The sequence below is a fragment of the Gymnoscopelus braueri genome, assembly GCF_963280865.1.
Source record: "Gymnoscopelus braueri genome assembly, chromosome: 23".
Lineage (NCBI taxonomy): Eukaryota > Metazoa > Chordata > Actinopteri > Myctophiformes > Myctophidae > Gymnoscopelus > Gymnoscopelus braueri.
In genome coordinates, this window is record NC_137625.1 from 19,701,191 (window position 1) to 19,716,839 (window position 15,649).

Here is a 15,649-nt window from a genome sequence, read left to right on the forward strand (position 1 = left end):
AGCTGGCTCTGAAATGTGTCTCAAACTCATGACTGTGCCATGGATTGTGTTTGTTTGTTTGTTTGCATTCAAACACAACTCTACACTAGGTGATTTCACCAACCATTAAATGTCCAACCAGTCAGAGAGAATTAATTAGCCGAACCAGCTGGTGTAATATTGGTTTGAAATGCACTCGGAATGAGGTTAGATTGAGTCAATGGTTAATCTACTGTACATAGCCGGATGGAAGTGTGGGGTGTGTGAGTGATCATGGCTATGTTAATAACATAATATTATAATAATATCTTATAGAGTGCAGAGTGTGTGCGTGTGTGTGTGTGTGTGTGTGTGTGTGTGTGTGTGTGTGCGTGCCCGCGCGTCGTTCGAGAATGCCTGAGTGTGTCGTGCGTGTGTGCATGCATGCGTGAGAGCTCAGCATGAGAATTGTGCCTGATAGGTTAGTGTGTGGTTAAAGTATGTAGGTTGTGGTGTACTGTATGCTTGCATGTTCCTGAGAAAGAGCGATAGGTGTGTGTGGGTTGTTTCCACTGAAACCTGTGGTGAGTAAAGACACTCCTCTTTCCCATTTTCAACCTCTGAAAACACTAGTACACTAGTACAGTGGTTCTCAACCTGTACACTGTACACTGTCATCTGGGTCCCCAGATGACAGTGAAGTGACAATTGAAGGACTGTTAAGACCTTTTTAATATTTAGAAAAAAAGAAAAAAAAGACCATTACTGCATCAAAAGTAATCAACAAACAGACTATACTATACAACGGTTTGACCGATTTTTCTCAGTGCATATTAACTTATTGTTAACTGTCTGAATATTATTATTGTAAATTATTATTTGATATATCACACAAAGACAATTACCCAGTGCCACTTTCACAGCTAGTGTAGTATTAGAGGGTTATTATGTGTATATTTATGACCCGGTAAAGGGAGAATTGTGTTTTTAAATGTGAATTACCAGACTATTCAGTACTGATACAACATTTAAAGCAGTGGGGAAAGTACAGAGATGCTGTAGAAAACCAGTGTAGAGTGAGTCATTGACATACATTCGACTTGACTCTGTGTGTGTGCGTGCATGTGTGCGTTGGTGTGTGCGTGTGTGTCTACCACAGCTTCACAGTAGAAACACATCTGAAATTCAAGACAAACAAGGCAAACAGTGTTGATCATTGTTTATGATTAAAAGACAAGTACAATAGTGACAGATGCAAGGCAAGAATCACTTGCTATCAGTAATGGCATCACTTTTTTGTATGTCAGTATGTAAATATGCCACTGGACAAATTAGGTCTGATGTAATTATATAGCAACAAAAATAAGGATTAAAGAGCTAGGGTCTAGAGCCATGGGTTACAAACTATCTTTCCCACTACACATTTAGGCTTCAAGGTTAGACCCAGTAGTTTGGGGCCAACTGCTAGGCGCTCATCCCCTTGTTGAGGGGATAGTATGACATGGGGACAGCATTGATCATGGGCTCATAGAGATTGGGAACAGCATTGTTCGGCACAGATACCAAGTCATTGCTTCGCCTGACAGGGGTGGCTGCAGGCTCACAGTAATCAGCAATCTGGCAGAGTAGGGACATGGAGAGTAGCACACCTAAGATCTGTACCAAGACAAAATATATCATATTAGGCAACTGTCAAAATGATATCATATAAATGAGTGCTGTTTGCAGTTTTACAGCATATCAACTGTCTGGGTTACATATTTATTATCATGTGGGTGTAAGAGAAAGTCTATGAGGTCACAGAGATGGCTTATTACTGTCTATGTTAATGATGTGACAATGTTTTCTAGCTTTGATAAATACTGTAACACCACATACCGCTGTTGCTGCAAAACCATAGATGAATCCCAGGACTGGACGGCTGGCATCATTGATGGCTTTCAGAAGGATAGGACCACATGGCTGAGGAGATTCAGAGACAGTATAGTGTAGAAAGTGAAAGCCTGTCCAAGGGATTGAAAAACCATGCATACAATCAATTTCCAAGCCCTCTTACCTGCTTGTAGACATGCTTGGGTTGGGTGTCATCCTGTAAATACAGATAAAAGAAAACAAATAATCTTTCAGTTTAATTTGAAAAATACAGGAACCATTTTCTTCTGTAAAATCTAAGAGCAAGAAATGAATAGTTTATTTAAAGATAAATCATATTTGAAACCAGTGATAGCAACTGGACTAACCAACTCGGAAATTATATTTGGAATCTTATGTGCTCATTTTGTAATTATTATTCATACTGTATATAAAATACAGTGAATTCAAATGTGACCGACCAAGGTTCTGGATCCATAGGAGTTGGAGGAGCTGGTGCGTATTGTAATGCAGCGGGAAGTGTCTTCACTGGAACACTCACAGCTGTTAGGAACCTTTAATCCCAAACTACTGTAATCTGTATAGCCCTCCAGACCACAGCACTCATTCTGCGCGAGCACACACACACACACACACACGCGCGCACACACACACACACACACACACACACACACACACACACACACACACACACACACACACACACACACACACACACACACACACACACACACACACACACACACACACAGAGAAAAACAAGTCATTATTTTACATTATGTCCTTTAATGTCTATACAGGCGTTGGGTTAGTTTATACTATACCTGCATCTCTAGAATCCTAAGCTCGGCAATGAACTTGTCATTGTTCATCAGTGTGGGTTTAATTTCCTGCATGTCCTTAACCTGTAGCTGCAAAAAATAAAATACAGCAGTATTTCTCAATTCTTCTCAAATGTATTTGCACAGCCATTAATCACTGTTAGAGACTCAAAGGGCTTTACAGGACCACACTGACACACCATTGCTCCGATCCGCAACAAAAAAACTTGGCAAAAACACTGTTCAGGGGTCTGCCATGACAATTGTCACGCCAAGGAGCCACAGGTGCACCGATGCTCCAGGTCTGGTTTGAAAATAGTCAAATAAAAAAAAACTAAATTGCACACATATGGGGCACTACAGCAATGTTACATCAGTGTTTAACACTTCAAATGGCCATACATCTGTGACCATTGCTCTGATCAGTGCAATATAGGACTAGAATTGAAGGCTGTGTGGCGCAGTAATTTGTTGAAATGTGCAACACTAAACTAGAGGAAAAGTCATGGGATCACTCAAATGATTAGAGTTCCTCCTCAGGGAGCATGCATGCACTCGGCATATTTGGTGATCTGTCCATTTGAATTTGAGATATCTTGTGTGCAAGTAGACATTTAATTTATATGGGTGGCGCTAGAGGAAAGGGCAGTTCAGTCAGTAGTTTTCAAGGTATCTTGTTTCAGACCATATATACTGTTGGACAGATGGACAGACATTGCTTCTCTCTCCCTTTTTACAAAAAACTTTAACAGTTGGAATCTCAGAGAAGATTCATTGTATGTGTGAAATCCATTTTCTTACCTTATAACAACTTCACATCACAACATCTGTTCAGTGTTTCTACAGTCACCAATGCTGATAAATCTGTTTATCAGCATCCTCAAAAGGGCTTACCTGAGGTGCAAACTGAGAGACTTTGTTTCCTAAGATGAACAGAGTGACGGCTCCACCCAACATCTCTATCAGACACTAAAAAGGATAGATACAGTACTGTATGAACAACATTGTTAATTATGTGATAGAACATAATAGAACATATATATACAATAGAACAGAGTGGACAATATAATATAATATAATTGAATTGAATAGCAATTACATTTACCATTCTCAGGGCAACAGAGTTCTCTTTGTAAGCTCCAAAAATCCCCAAAAAGGAGAGGATGATACAGGCCACAGCCATTACATAGATCCAAACGAGACCACTGGCCACATCGCCAATCTGATATCAGAGGCAACAACAGAGAGTCAGCTACAATCTAACACATCAACTGTGTAGATAAATTATGTGCAGAGTGTCTCAGACAGACAGACAGACAGACAGACTGTCTCAGACAGACAGACAGACAGACAGACAGACAGACAGACAGACAGACAGACAGACAGACAGACAGACAGACAGACAGACAGTAATCATTACCTCATGGTTGTAGTTACTGGCCATCAAAGCAAGGATAAACAACAAACATCCTGCAATCTGAACAAAAGATCTACAACTCAGAGACTGATTTTACAATTCCGATACAGTCTAATGGCATGAACAAGTAACAGGGGTCTCCATATCTGTTCAGCTATTTAGCAATGTGGGAACCCATCTGCAAAAAAAGGGGGATTTTTAAATGTATTTTTCTTGAAGCTCTTAATCTGTCTTGAGAGATGAGCTTTTTAGCAAACATCACTTCCAAAGAGCTGGACAGCTGACTCCAGTTATTGAACAAATACTCTAACAATGATTTCCGTCGGTTATAGAGCTTAGAGCTATTGATAAAAAACAAACAAACAAAAAACCATTCAATTATACCTCTTTTAATTACACACAAATGACTCAGTAATTATAAAATAGATGTAGCAACCTGTTACCTGGTCATAAAGTTAGCCAGACACTAACTTTATGGCTAAAGTTATATAGCTACTGGAAAAGGAAGCTATATTGTTTTACTTGTATATTACTCATTATTTCCAAAATACAATGAATAATGTATTGTCTATTTTATTTGGATATGTTGCTGTCTTGTTGATTTTTGAGGAAACCAGTTGTTTGAGGAAACCAGTTGAAACCATTTATTTCAGTATGGTATGAAAACTAAGTTGCAGAGATTTGTAACTTGCTTGAGAAAGTTAATACAAACCATGAATTTGAGAACATTTTAACTTTACTTTATTATCGCCTTATTAAAGGAGTAGTTCACCCAAAAAATTACTTATTTTCTATCAATTGCACACCCCATGAAGCCTTGAATCCATGGATTTATTTGTGTTTTTGTCGCATTCCTAAGCTAATAATTTGATTCCTGTATCCTACCGGCTAATGTATCCGGTAGGAGACACAAAGTAGATTCTTTGTGTCTCCTACCGGAAATACACCCGGGAATCAAATTATTGGCTTAGGCATGTGACAAAAACTAAAATAAATCCATGTATTCAAGGCTTCATGGGGTGTGCAATGGATAGAAAATAAAAATGTTTTTGGGTGAACTCCTCCTTTAACCACATGAACTCTAACCTCTCTCTTCTAGGCATGTAATAACAGGCGAACATTGGGCGAAAATAGCCACACATACATTCATTGAAAATAGTAGATCAACAAACCACAGCAAAGAGATTTGGTTTAAAGGGAAACCCATATATACTGTATGGTCATTCAATACATAATTTAATGTCTTACCTAAAAATGTTTTTATTTTGTGGGTGAAAAGCTTGATTAGAATATAACAGTGGTTCAACTGAACATCGACCTGTTCTGTTCCCTTTGCATTAGTTATGTTTCTTGCCCACTGAACCTTACATAATACCTTATTAGTCATTTATATGTAACACTTACCCCCACTAGAACACTGAAGAGAATGAAGGAACATTTCAGACAGGGATTGGCTTTCTGCATCCTTGGCATTTTCCCGGTAGATAAGAACTACACACACTAAAAGCTTACCTAAAAAAACAACTACAACATATTTAATAATATAAATGCAATTGGTAAGTAATGCACAATATGATGTTCAAGAATATATGATCACAACTTTCTATTTTACTTTTAAGTTTCCTTTCCATGGACTAGTAAAACAAACTGGACCAATAACTGCACATGTTGTACTTGAATATACCCTTAACTGGGCCTCCAAGATTATTCTGGAGAACTGATCAATTGTTATAATAATGTGTTGAGTTGCCTGTATGCAAAATAAGATAAATGAAGCCGGCAGACCAGTATTATTTGTCTAGACACCTGAAAACATCATCAATTAGATTTCACACTAACTGCAGACAAGTCATAATAAAAATCTTTACCTGCTAAAACAGAAATGTTTTTCTTGCAAAACAAAACAAAAACACAAATGTGTAGAAGCTAAGACTGAAAGAAACTTCAGAAACGTATTAACAAAGTCCAGATTTCCAGAAGTTGAGATTCCTGACCTGACATCAGAACCAAGTTTATATACCTGGGGTGTTTAGGGGTGGATCAAATGGATTTCTCATAACTGACGATGTTCCATTTGAAGTTTACTGTTTCCGCTCTATTTACAGGTGTGGTCAACCAAGACGAAAAAGAAAGGTTCCACAAAAGGGTCTATAGTTCAAATTGAAATACAATTTTGTTTTTGTCACATAGGCGTACTCATACTCATACATACGAACAGTGACATTTTGATGCTGCCAGACCCCCAAAGATTGTGTTAGAAGTAATGTCCAATATAGTACAAAATATATTGGTCTTGTTTCCATTGTGGTCAATTGTACTCAATTGTTACATTTGTGGGCAAAATAATTTATGCTATTGGCCTATTGGTCCCAGAAGACTATATAACACTTGGATGATGATTATTCTTATTTCAGTTACTGCGCGTTCCTCTTCTGACACGACATTTACAGTTTAGCCATTGTATTTTTGTACTGAAGTGAAACTGAAGTGAAATGTACTGGAAAATCAACTTCAACTTCAGTTTATTGTCACATCACAAGTGGCCCATTGATCCCAAAAGACTATGTTACACTTGGATGATTATTATTTAGTTTCAGTTACTGTGTGTTCCTCTATGTCTATATTGACACAGCATTTACAGTTTAGCAATTGTAAAATGCCATGTCAACTATATAACAATGATGATTATTTTATTTCTAGTTATTATATTATATATGCGTGTTCCACTACTGACACGGCATTTACAGTTTAGCCATTGTGTTTTTAGTGTACTGAAGTTCTGGAAATTAACTTCAGTTTATTGTCACATCACAAGTATAAAAGAGTGTTCTTTAGGGCAGCTTCCCATTAATTGCAGGTTATTTTTAAATAATAATATATAAAAAAAAAAACACACATGTTTACTTTAAGTTTATTTAATACATCTACTGATATATATCAGTAGATATATATCTACTGAAATATATCAGTAGATATGAACACAACTTCTATTTCACTGAATTTTATATTTAATAAAACCATAAACCATAAACTAAAAATCTACATTCAATAAATAGTACTTGGGTAGTTACACCTATAATGATGGCTGTAGCTCAGTGCCTAATCTGAGTTCCCAGAAGTTTTCGCCAGCTCTCGCATACAAACGGGAGGGGCGAACTCAGTGCCACTGCCATGACAACAGTCAGGTTTACCAAAGAACTGCGGTGGTTGTGTGGGAGGTTCCAACTTTCTGGGTCAACTTCGCAGTTCGACTGCTGTGTTTGATGGAAACGACATAGAGTAAGTACAAGAACCTGCACACATTCTCACATGGTACTGTATTATTAGCAGTGGTGGAAAACATACTCCTATATTGTGCTGTACTAAAAATTTGCATCAAGTAAATTTGTCCAAATCTTTCAAAAATAGCACATCTACAAGCTCACAACGCGTCAAATCTGCTATTTTCAAATAGACAAAGTATGAAATATAGGGTTCAATTGCTTTATGTATGTTTTATAATAATCTACACCTGCAAAGTAACTTGTAACTAAAGTTTTCAAATAAGAGTGGAGTAAAAAGTACATTTGCCTCCGAGGTGTATATACTGTAAATATAAAGCTTTGAAAAATGGAAATACTCAAGTAAAGTAAAAGTACCGCAAAGTTGTACTCAAGTACAGTACTTGGGTAAATGTACTTGGGTACTTTCCACCACTGATTATCAGGAGCAAACGAATGACGTTGATTTGAGTGATGTTGATGACATCCGTTTTGCCTAAATATGGAGGGACGGTGAATCTGACATTATGAATTCACAAAATGTAAAAAGTATTCACAAAAATAAAAATCACAATATTATCCATCCAGTAGTTTGCAAGACTAGCCACGGACAGACAGACTTGGTAAGTCTTCTTGCTCAGTGTTTCCCAACCTGGTACCCCTCAATTTTAAATGTGTTGCACAGAATCCACTTTCACCCTGGCATCTTTGTCATCTATCAGGGAGATTTCTAACAACACGCAGTGCCTCTTGCACACAGTGCTGTACTGGCGCATACACAGAGAGTGAGCCACAGAGAGATAGGGTGATATACACATAGGAAACATAGTTTAACATGATGTCATCACAGTATTATTAGAGCATGCAAACTGGCAGAGATCTGCGCTCTGCCCAGCATGCAGACTTGAGTAAAGTTACAAGATGTCACCAGCTTTTTGCATACTTTGAAGGGACTAATCATACCGGCGTACTTTGATGCCAAAATGTGTACTTGGCATGCAAAATGCATACAGATTGACAGGTCTGCAACTGTATTTGTTGTACAACAACACATTTACTGTCATACATCACAAAGTGTACACTCTATCCATTCCATGACTCGCCCCATTGTCATACTTGATGACTGTAAATAAATTCAAGTGCTTGTCAGGGTGGGGGGTCCCCAGTTCAAATATGATTATTTTGGGACTGAAAAAGTTGAGAACCACTGCACTATACACTTATCATAGACAAAGTGAAACGGCCTGCCGATCGCAGGGAGGTCTAGAACAATGACTGTATTTATATATATATTTTTTAGGGCCCTGGAAGAGTCACAGACTGGATTTTATCAGTGATATTAACTTATTGTTAGCTGTCTGAATATTATTATTGTAAAAGAAATGTAAAAAAAGAAAATAATATCTGTATATCACACAAAGAAAATGACCCAGTACCACTTTCACAGCTAGTGTAGTATTTGAGGGTTATTATGTGTATATTTATGACCCGGTAAAGGGAAAATTGTGTTTTTCTTTGTTTGTGTTTTTAGATGTGAATTACCAGACTATTCAGTACTGAAAATGTTTAATTATTCAAAATGTATTAAAGAAAACATACATAACACAATATTCTAACAGTAAAATGTACTGTATGATTAGTTTGTTTGTTTGTTTGTTTGTTTGTTTACTTTGTTTGTGTTAACTGGGATGACGTTCTTTTTTTCTACCAGATGTTATGTGTTTGTACCTGAATATGAAACAGAGAAGGAGCTTGTGTCTAACACCAAAGAGAGTATTGGGAAAGTACAGAGACGCTGTAGAAAATCACTGTAGAGTGAGCCATGGACTCGACTCTGTGTGTGCGTGCGTGCTTTGGTGCGTGCGTGTGTGTCTACCACAGCTTCACAGTAGAAACACATCTGAAATTCAAACAGTGTTGATTGTTGTTTATGATTAAAAGACAAGTAGTGACAGATGCAAGGCAAGAATGACTTGCTATCAGTAATGGCATCACTTTTTTGTATGGCAGTATGTAAATAGGCCACTTGACAAATTAGGTCTGATGTAATTATATAGCAAATGTAGCACAAAAATAAGGATTAAAGAGCTAGGGTCTAGAGCCATGGGTTACAAACTTTATTTCCCGCCACACATTTAGGCTTCAAGGTTAGACCCAGTAGTTTGGGGCTAACTGCTAGGCGCTCATCTCCTTGAGGGGATAGTATGGCATGGGGACAGCATTGAACATGGGGTCATAGAGATTGGGAACAGCATTGTTCGGCACAGATACCAAGTCATTGCTTCCTCTGACAGGGGTGGCTGCAGGCTCACAGTAACCCTTGATCTGGCAGAGTAGGGACATGGAGAGTAGCACACCTAAGATCTGTACCAAGACAATATATATCATATTAGGCAACTGTATCATATAAATGAGTGCTGTTTGCGGTTTTACAGCTCATCAGCTGTCTGGGATACATATCTAATATCATGTGGGTGTAAGAGAAAGTCTATGCGGTCACAGAGATGGCTTATTACTGTATATGTTAATGATGTTTTTTAGCTTTGAGAAATACTGTAATACCACCTACCGCTGCTGCTGCAAAACCATAGATGAATCCCAGGACTGGACGGATGGCATCATTGATGGCTTTCAGAAGGATAGGAACACATGGCTGAGGAGATTCAGAGACAGTATAGAGTAGAAAGTGAAAGCCTGTCCAAGGGATTGAAAAACCATGCATACTATCAATTTCCTAGGCCTCTTACCTGCTTGTAGACATGCTTGGGTTTGGTGTCATCCTGTAAATAAAGATAAAAGAAAACAAATAATCAATCAGTTTAATTTGAAAAATACCGGAACCATTTTCTTCTGTAAAATCTAAGAGCAAGAAATGAATAGTTCATTTAAAGATAAATCATATTTGAAACCAGTGATAGCAACTGGACTAACCAATTCAGAAATTATATTTTGAATCTTATGTGTTCATTTTTGTAATTATTATTATACTGTATATAAAATATTGTGAATTAAAATGTGACCGACCAAGGTTCTGTATCCATAGAAGGAGTTGGAGGAGCTGGTGCGTATTGTAATGCAGTGGGAAGTGTCTTCACTGGAACACTCACAGCTGTTAGGAACCTTTAATCCCAAACTACTGTAATCTGTATAGCCCTCCAGACCACAGCACTCATACTGCACACACACACACGCACGCACACGCACGCACACATGCACAGAAAAAATCAAGTCATTATTTTACATTATGTCCATTAATGTCTATACAGGCTTTCAGTTAGTTTATACTATACCTGCGTCTCTATTATCCTAAGGTTGGCAATGAACTTGTCATTATTCATCAGTGTGGGTTTAATTTTCTGTATATTAGTAGCAGCAAAAACCTGTAGCAGCAACAAACAAAAAAAGCAGTCTTTCTCAATTATTATCAAAAGTATTTGCACAGCCGTTAATCACTGTTACAGACTCAAACATTTAATTTATATGGGTGGCGGTATAGAGGAAAAGCCAATTCAGCCAGTAGTTTTCAAGATATCTTGTTTCGGACCATACAGTTGGACAGACAGACAGACAGACAGACAGACAGACAGACAGACAGACAGACAGACAGACAGACAGACAGACAGACAGACGGGTGGACGGACGGGTGGACGGACGGATGGACGGGCTGACATTGCTTCTCTCTCCCTTTTTACCAACAACTTTAACAGTTGGAATCTCAGAGAAGATTCATTGTATGAGCCTCATATTAAAATAGCCTAGTTTAGTGAAATCAAATTTCCTACCTTATAACAACTTGACATCACAACACCTGTTCAGTGTTTCTACAGTCACCAATGCTGATAAATCTGTTTGAATATTTAAACCTTAAAAGGGCTTACCTGAGGCGCAAACTTGTTTCCTACGTTGAACAGAATGACGGCTCCAACCACCATCCCTACCAGACACTACACAGGATAGATACAGTACTGTATGAACAACAGTGTTGATTATGTGATAGATAGAACATAATAGAACACAATGGGCCATAGATAGTACAATAGAACAGAGTGTACAATATAATATAATATAATTGAATTGAATTGAATAGCATTACATTTACCATTCTCAGGGCAACAGAGTTCTCTTTGTAAGCTCCAAAAATCCCCAAAAATGAGAGGATGATACAGGCCACAGCCATTACATAGATCCAGGCGAAACCACTGGCCACATCGCCAATCTGATATCAGTCAACAACAGAGAGTCAGCTACAATCTAACACACCAACTGTGTGGATAAATTATGTGCAGAGTGGAAGGATGTAGAAAAGTAGAACAATAATAAACTGACAGAAATCATTACCTCATGGTTGTAGTTACTGGCCATCAACGCAAGGATAAACAACACACATCCTGCAATCTGAACAAAAGATCTACAACTCAGAGACAGATTTTACAATTCAGATACAGTCTAATGGCATGAACAAGTAACAGGGGTCTCCATATCTGTTCAGCTATTTAGAAATGTGGGAACCCATCTGCAAAAATGTAAAAACATTAAAAAAAAAAGTTTAATGTATTTTTCTTGGAGCTTTTAATCTGTTTTGAGAGATTAGCTATTTATCACTTCCAAAAAGCTGGACAGCTGACCCCTGTTACTCAACAAATACTCTAACAATGATTTCCATCAGTTATAGAGCCATTGATAAAAACAAAACAAAAACAAAAAAACATTAAATTATACCTCTTTTATTTACACACACAAATGAATCAGTAATGATAAAATAGATGTAGCAACCTGTTACCTGGTCATAAAGATAGCCAGACACTAACTTTATGGCTAAAGTTATAAAGCTACTGGCAAAGGTAGCTATATTGTTTTACTTGTATATTACTCATAATTACCAAAATACAATTAATCATTTATTGTCTATTTTATTTAGATATTATGTTTTAGCATATTTAGCCCACTGACTACTAGGCACAGTATACTTATTTTAGCCTGGTAAACCCTCCCTCCGGAAATCTAATTTCTATTTGATTCCTGGAGTGAGTCTGGCCTGATCCGCCTGTCTGCAATATTGGCTGTGCTGGAGTTGGGCGGGAGTAATACCGTTGACTGACAACCCCTTCAGCCAATGATAATTTTTCCCCTTCAGCCAATCAGCAGTTCACCAGTCTTAATGTGACGCGACGGGACTTTTGAGACAGCCATACCCAAAATGGGTTGCCTTTTTCGGGTACAATGGTGTCACTGCCCGCCCCTACCGGTTCTCTAATATTTTTTTTTTAAATAGGCTTTGTCATGATTAATTGACCACATATATGAAGTTAAACAACTAAATTCTATCCAAACGATATCTTATAAGTAAATTCCGTGCCTCAAAATAGAAGTTAGAGAGCTTTTTGAAGTAAAAAAATAGCGGAGAAAACTGCCCACAGAAAAAGATGGCTGCCGTTCGTGTTTTGGGCTCACTCGAACTCGCCACCTGATTGGCCAACTGTCGCTGTCAATCACAGAACGATGTGCGACGACGCTGATAGGCGCGTCCGTTTGGCATACACAGCCAATATTGCAGAGAGGCGGTTCATGCCAGACTCACTCCAGGAATCAAATAGAAATTAGATTTCCGGAGGGAGGGTTTACCAGGCTATACTTATTTTGCATTACAGCCAAAACATTTCTGTCAGTACTATGCTGTCTTGTGATTTTCGAGGAAACCAGTTATTTCAATTTATTTCAGTATGGTATGAAAATTAAGTTGCAGAGATTTGTAACTTGCTTGAGAAAGTGAATACAAACCATGAATTTGAGAACATTTGAACTTTATTATCACCTTTATTAACCACATGAACCCTAACCTCCCTCTTCTAGGCATGTAATAACAGGCAAACATTGGGCGAAAATAGACACAGATGCATTCATTGAAAATAATAGATCAACAAAACCACAGTGAAGAGATTTGGTTTAAAGGGAAACCCATATATACAGTATGGTAATTCAATACATAATTTACTGGCTTACCTAAACAAAAAATGTTGTGGGTGAAAAGCTTGATTAAAATATAACAGTGGTTCAACTGAACATCCACCAGTTCTGTTCCCTTTGCATTAGTTAGGTTTCTTGCCCACTGACTGAACCATACATAATACCTTTATTAGTCATTTATATGTAACACTTACCCCCACTAGAACACTGAAGAGAATGAAGGAACATTTCAGACAGGGGTTGGCTTTCTGCATCCTTGGCATTTTCCCGGTAGATAAGAACTTCACACACTAATTTAATAATATAAATGTAATTGGTAAGTAATGCACAATATGATGTTCAAGAATATATTTTACTTTAAAGTTTCCTTTTCATGATCTAGTAAAACAAGTTGGACCCCTAACTGTATTGTACTTGAATAAACTCTTAACTGGGCCTTCAAGATTATTCTAGAGAACTGATCAATTCATAATAGAGTGTGAGTTGCCTGTACACAAAATAAGATAAATGCAGCCGGCAGACCAGTATTTTTTGTCAAGACACCTGAAAACACCATACATTTGTTTTCACACTAACTGCAGACACAAGTCATAATAAAAATCTTTACCTGCTAAAACAGAAAAGTTTTTCTTGCAAAACAAAACACTAATCTGTGTAGAAGCTAAGGCTGAAAGAAACTTCCGAAACGTATTAAGTCCAGATTTCCAGAAGTTGAGATTCCTGACCTGACATCAGAACCAAGTTTATATAGCTGGGGTGTTTAGGGGTGGAAAACAGAAGTACATATTGTGTAAGGTATAGTCACTATGTTGTCACTGCCAGGAATAGAGAACATATAGTCTGAGCTATGGCCACCGTCTTTCAAAAAGAGAGGGTCAATAATAAGTGAGAATTATCAGTTTGAAGTAAAATGCTTCGGTTCTATGTACAGGTATAGGCTAAATTTGAAATGTGTGTTTTGGCATGGGGTTATGAATGGACTGATAACACACAGAAAGCTACCACCGCTGCAATATTATCACATATTTTCTAGCACTAGGGGTGTAATTCTAAGGAAATTATGAATGATAAAATTCTATAAACAAAATGTTGTGTGTGTAATGCATAGGATACATTTGTACTTTACCATTACATACATGAATATCACCTTTGCAGCAGGTGCTTTTTCCACAACAGTTGTTTACATGCGAAGCAGCTCTATGGCTTGCAGAATCGCTAATTTATTCATTCGATAATTGTTTGACAAAGAAAGTGGGACAGATCGAATATCATGCAGGTTCCACCCTCAGTTCATGTAGTCCGTAAGCTAGGACCCCAAATTTACCATCTAGGGGGAATAATTATCATAGTGATTTTTGGGAAGGTAATGTAGGCTAAACATGGTATTAAATATTCAGGTTCTTTACAGTGGAAACCTTTGTGTAAGCCAGTCCACTCCAATGATTCGCAACGCAATTGTGCAACTGCGATGCTTGCAACTACTTGCAACCATTTCCCCAAAGGCACAGGCCTACAACTGGTCAGTCCAGACCGCTGCAATGTCTTGCAACTGGTTGCAAGTTGTGACTAGTTGCATTGGTATGGACTTGCCTCAACATCTTTCAGATGAAACAGAAATACACCTTGTGTAATGTATAGTCAACATATGTTGCCACAGACTATAACAGTCATGACAAAAACTACACTTATAATAATGCAATGTGAGACCCATAAAATAGTTAAGACCAAATTAATTATTAGATAATTATGCTGAAATACGACAATATTGGTACAACTCCTGGAAGCCATCTTGATAAATACTAATAATACACATCAACGTTTATTTAACAGTGCTAAAGTCTTAACAGCCTTTCTTGTTTCTAAGGTAGTATAAATATGTCACTTGACTGATTAGTTTCCATGTAATTTATAGCAAATATAACACACAAAAAAAACTAGAAAAAGTGCTCCTCGGAGCACAGGTCTCCGCCAGGTCAGATATGTTACTGTGGGCCAGCAATGTTTGGAATTCGTCAATCAGGCTGGAATGTGAATAATCGGACAGAGCCGTCTTGGTCACTTGACTAAAGAGCTAATATGTACTGATTTGCGTGATGTTTGGACAACATTTGTAGGAGTAATATAAAACATTGTTTTGCAAAAATCGGCCTCCTGGTGGCACTATAATAGGGCAATGTTAAAAGGGTGGTATTTGTTCACCACAATCGAAGGCTGCGTTCATGATTTGCAGCATTTTATTCAAACGGGCCACTCCTGCAAACTTAAGATGTCAATCTTAGCCAATCAGGATGGAATATGAAAAATCAAACAGTTCCGTCTTAATCACACGACTATAGAGATCACATGTGTACACCGCT

At 37.7% G+C, this 15,649-nt stretch overlaps 2 protein-coding genes and 1 long non-coding RNA gene across 7 annotated transcripts; all 3 read right to left on the bottom strand.

Moving 5' to 3' along the window:
* Positions 1-1,162: 1,162 nt before the first annotated feature.
* Positions 1,163-6,044, bottom strand: LOC308079737 (tetraspanin-8-like). Of its 5 annotated transcripts, none has more exons than XM_080421324.1 (10): positions 5,937-6,044; positions 5,473-5,580; positions 4,072-4,128; positions 3,757-3,873; positions 3,546-3,620; positions 2,655-2,741; positions 2,292-2,438; positions 2,015-2,047; positions 1,837-1,920; positions 1,163-1,614 (listed from the first exon to the last, which is right to left on the bottom strand). In XM_080421324.1, the coding sequence occupies exons 2-10, from the start codon at positions 5,539-5,541 to the stop codon at positions 1,423-1,425; spliced, it is 861 nt and encodes a 286-aa protein (XP_080277450.1). In that variant the 5' UTR covers positions 5,542-5,580; positions 5,937-6,044; the 3' UTR covers positions 1,163-1,422. The 5 variants fall into 5 exon arrangements, with proteins under 5 accessions (XP_080277450.1, XP_080277449.1, XP_080277448.1 ...); XM_080421323.1 differs by having other exon boundaries at positions 5,473-5,592; positions 5,937-6,043; XM_080421322.1 differs by having other exon boundaries at positions 5,473-5,592; positions 5,681-6,037.
* Positions 6,045-9,337: 3,293 nt separating this feature from the next.
* On the bottom strand, positions 9,338-10,688 carry LOC308079531 (tetraspanin-8-like). The gene is made up of 5 exons (XM_080421082.1): positions 10,619-10,688; positions 10,353-10,502; positions 10,076-10,108; positions 9,898-9,981; positions 9,338-9,692 (listed from the first exon to the last, which is right to left on the bottom strand). The coding sequence occupies exons 1-5, from the start codon at positions 10,664-10,666 to the stop codon at positions 9,504-9,506; spliced, it is 504 nt and encodes a 167-aa protein (XP_080277208.1). The 5' UTR covers positions 10,667-10,688; the 3' UTR covers positions 9,338-9,503.
* Positions 10,689-11,330: 642 nt separating this feature from the next.
* Positions 11,331-13,584, bottom strand: LOC308079874. Its single transcript, XR_013932645.1, has 3 exons — positions 13,487-13,584; positions 11,667-11,723; positions 11,331-11,544 (listed from the first exon to the last, which is right to left on the bottom strand). It is a non-coding gene; the product is annotated as an uncharacterized lncRNA (long non-coding RNA).
* Between the last annotated feature and the right edge of the window lie 2,065 nt (positions 13,585-15,649).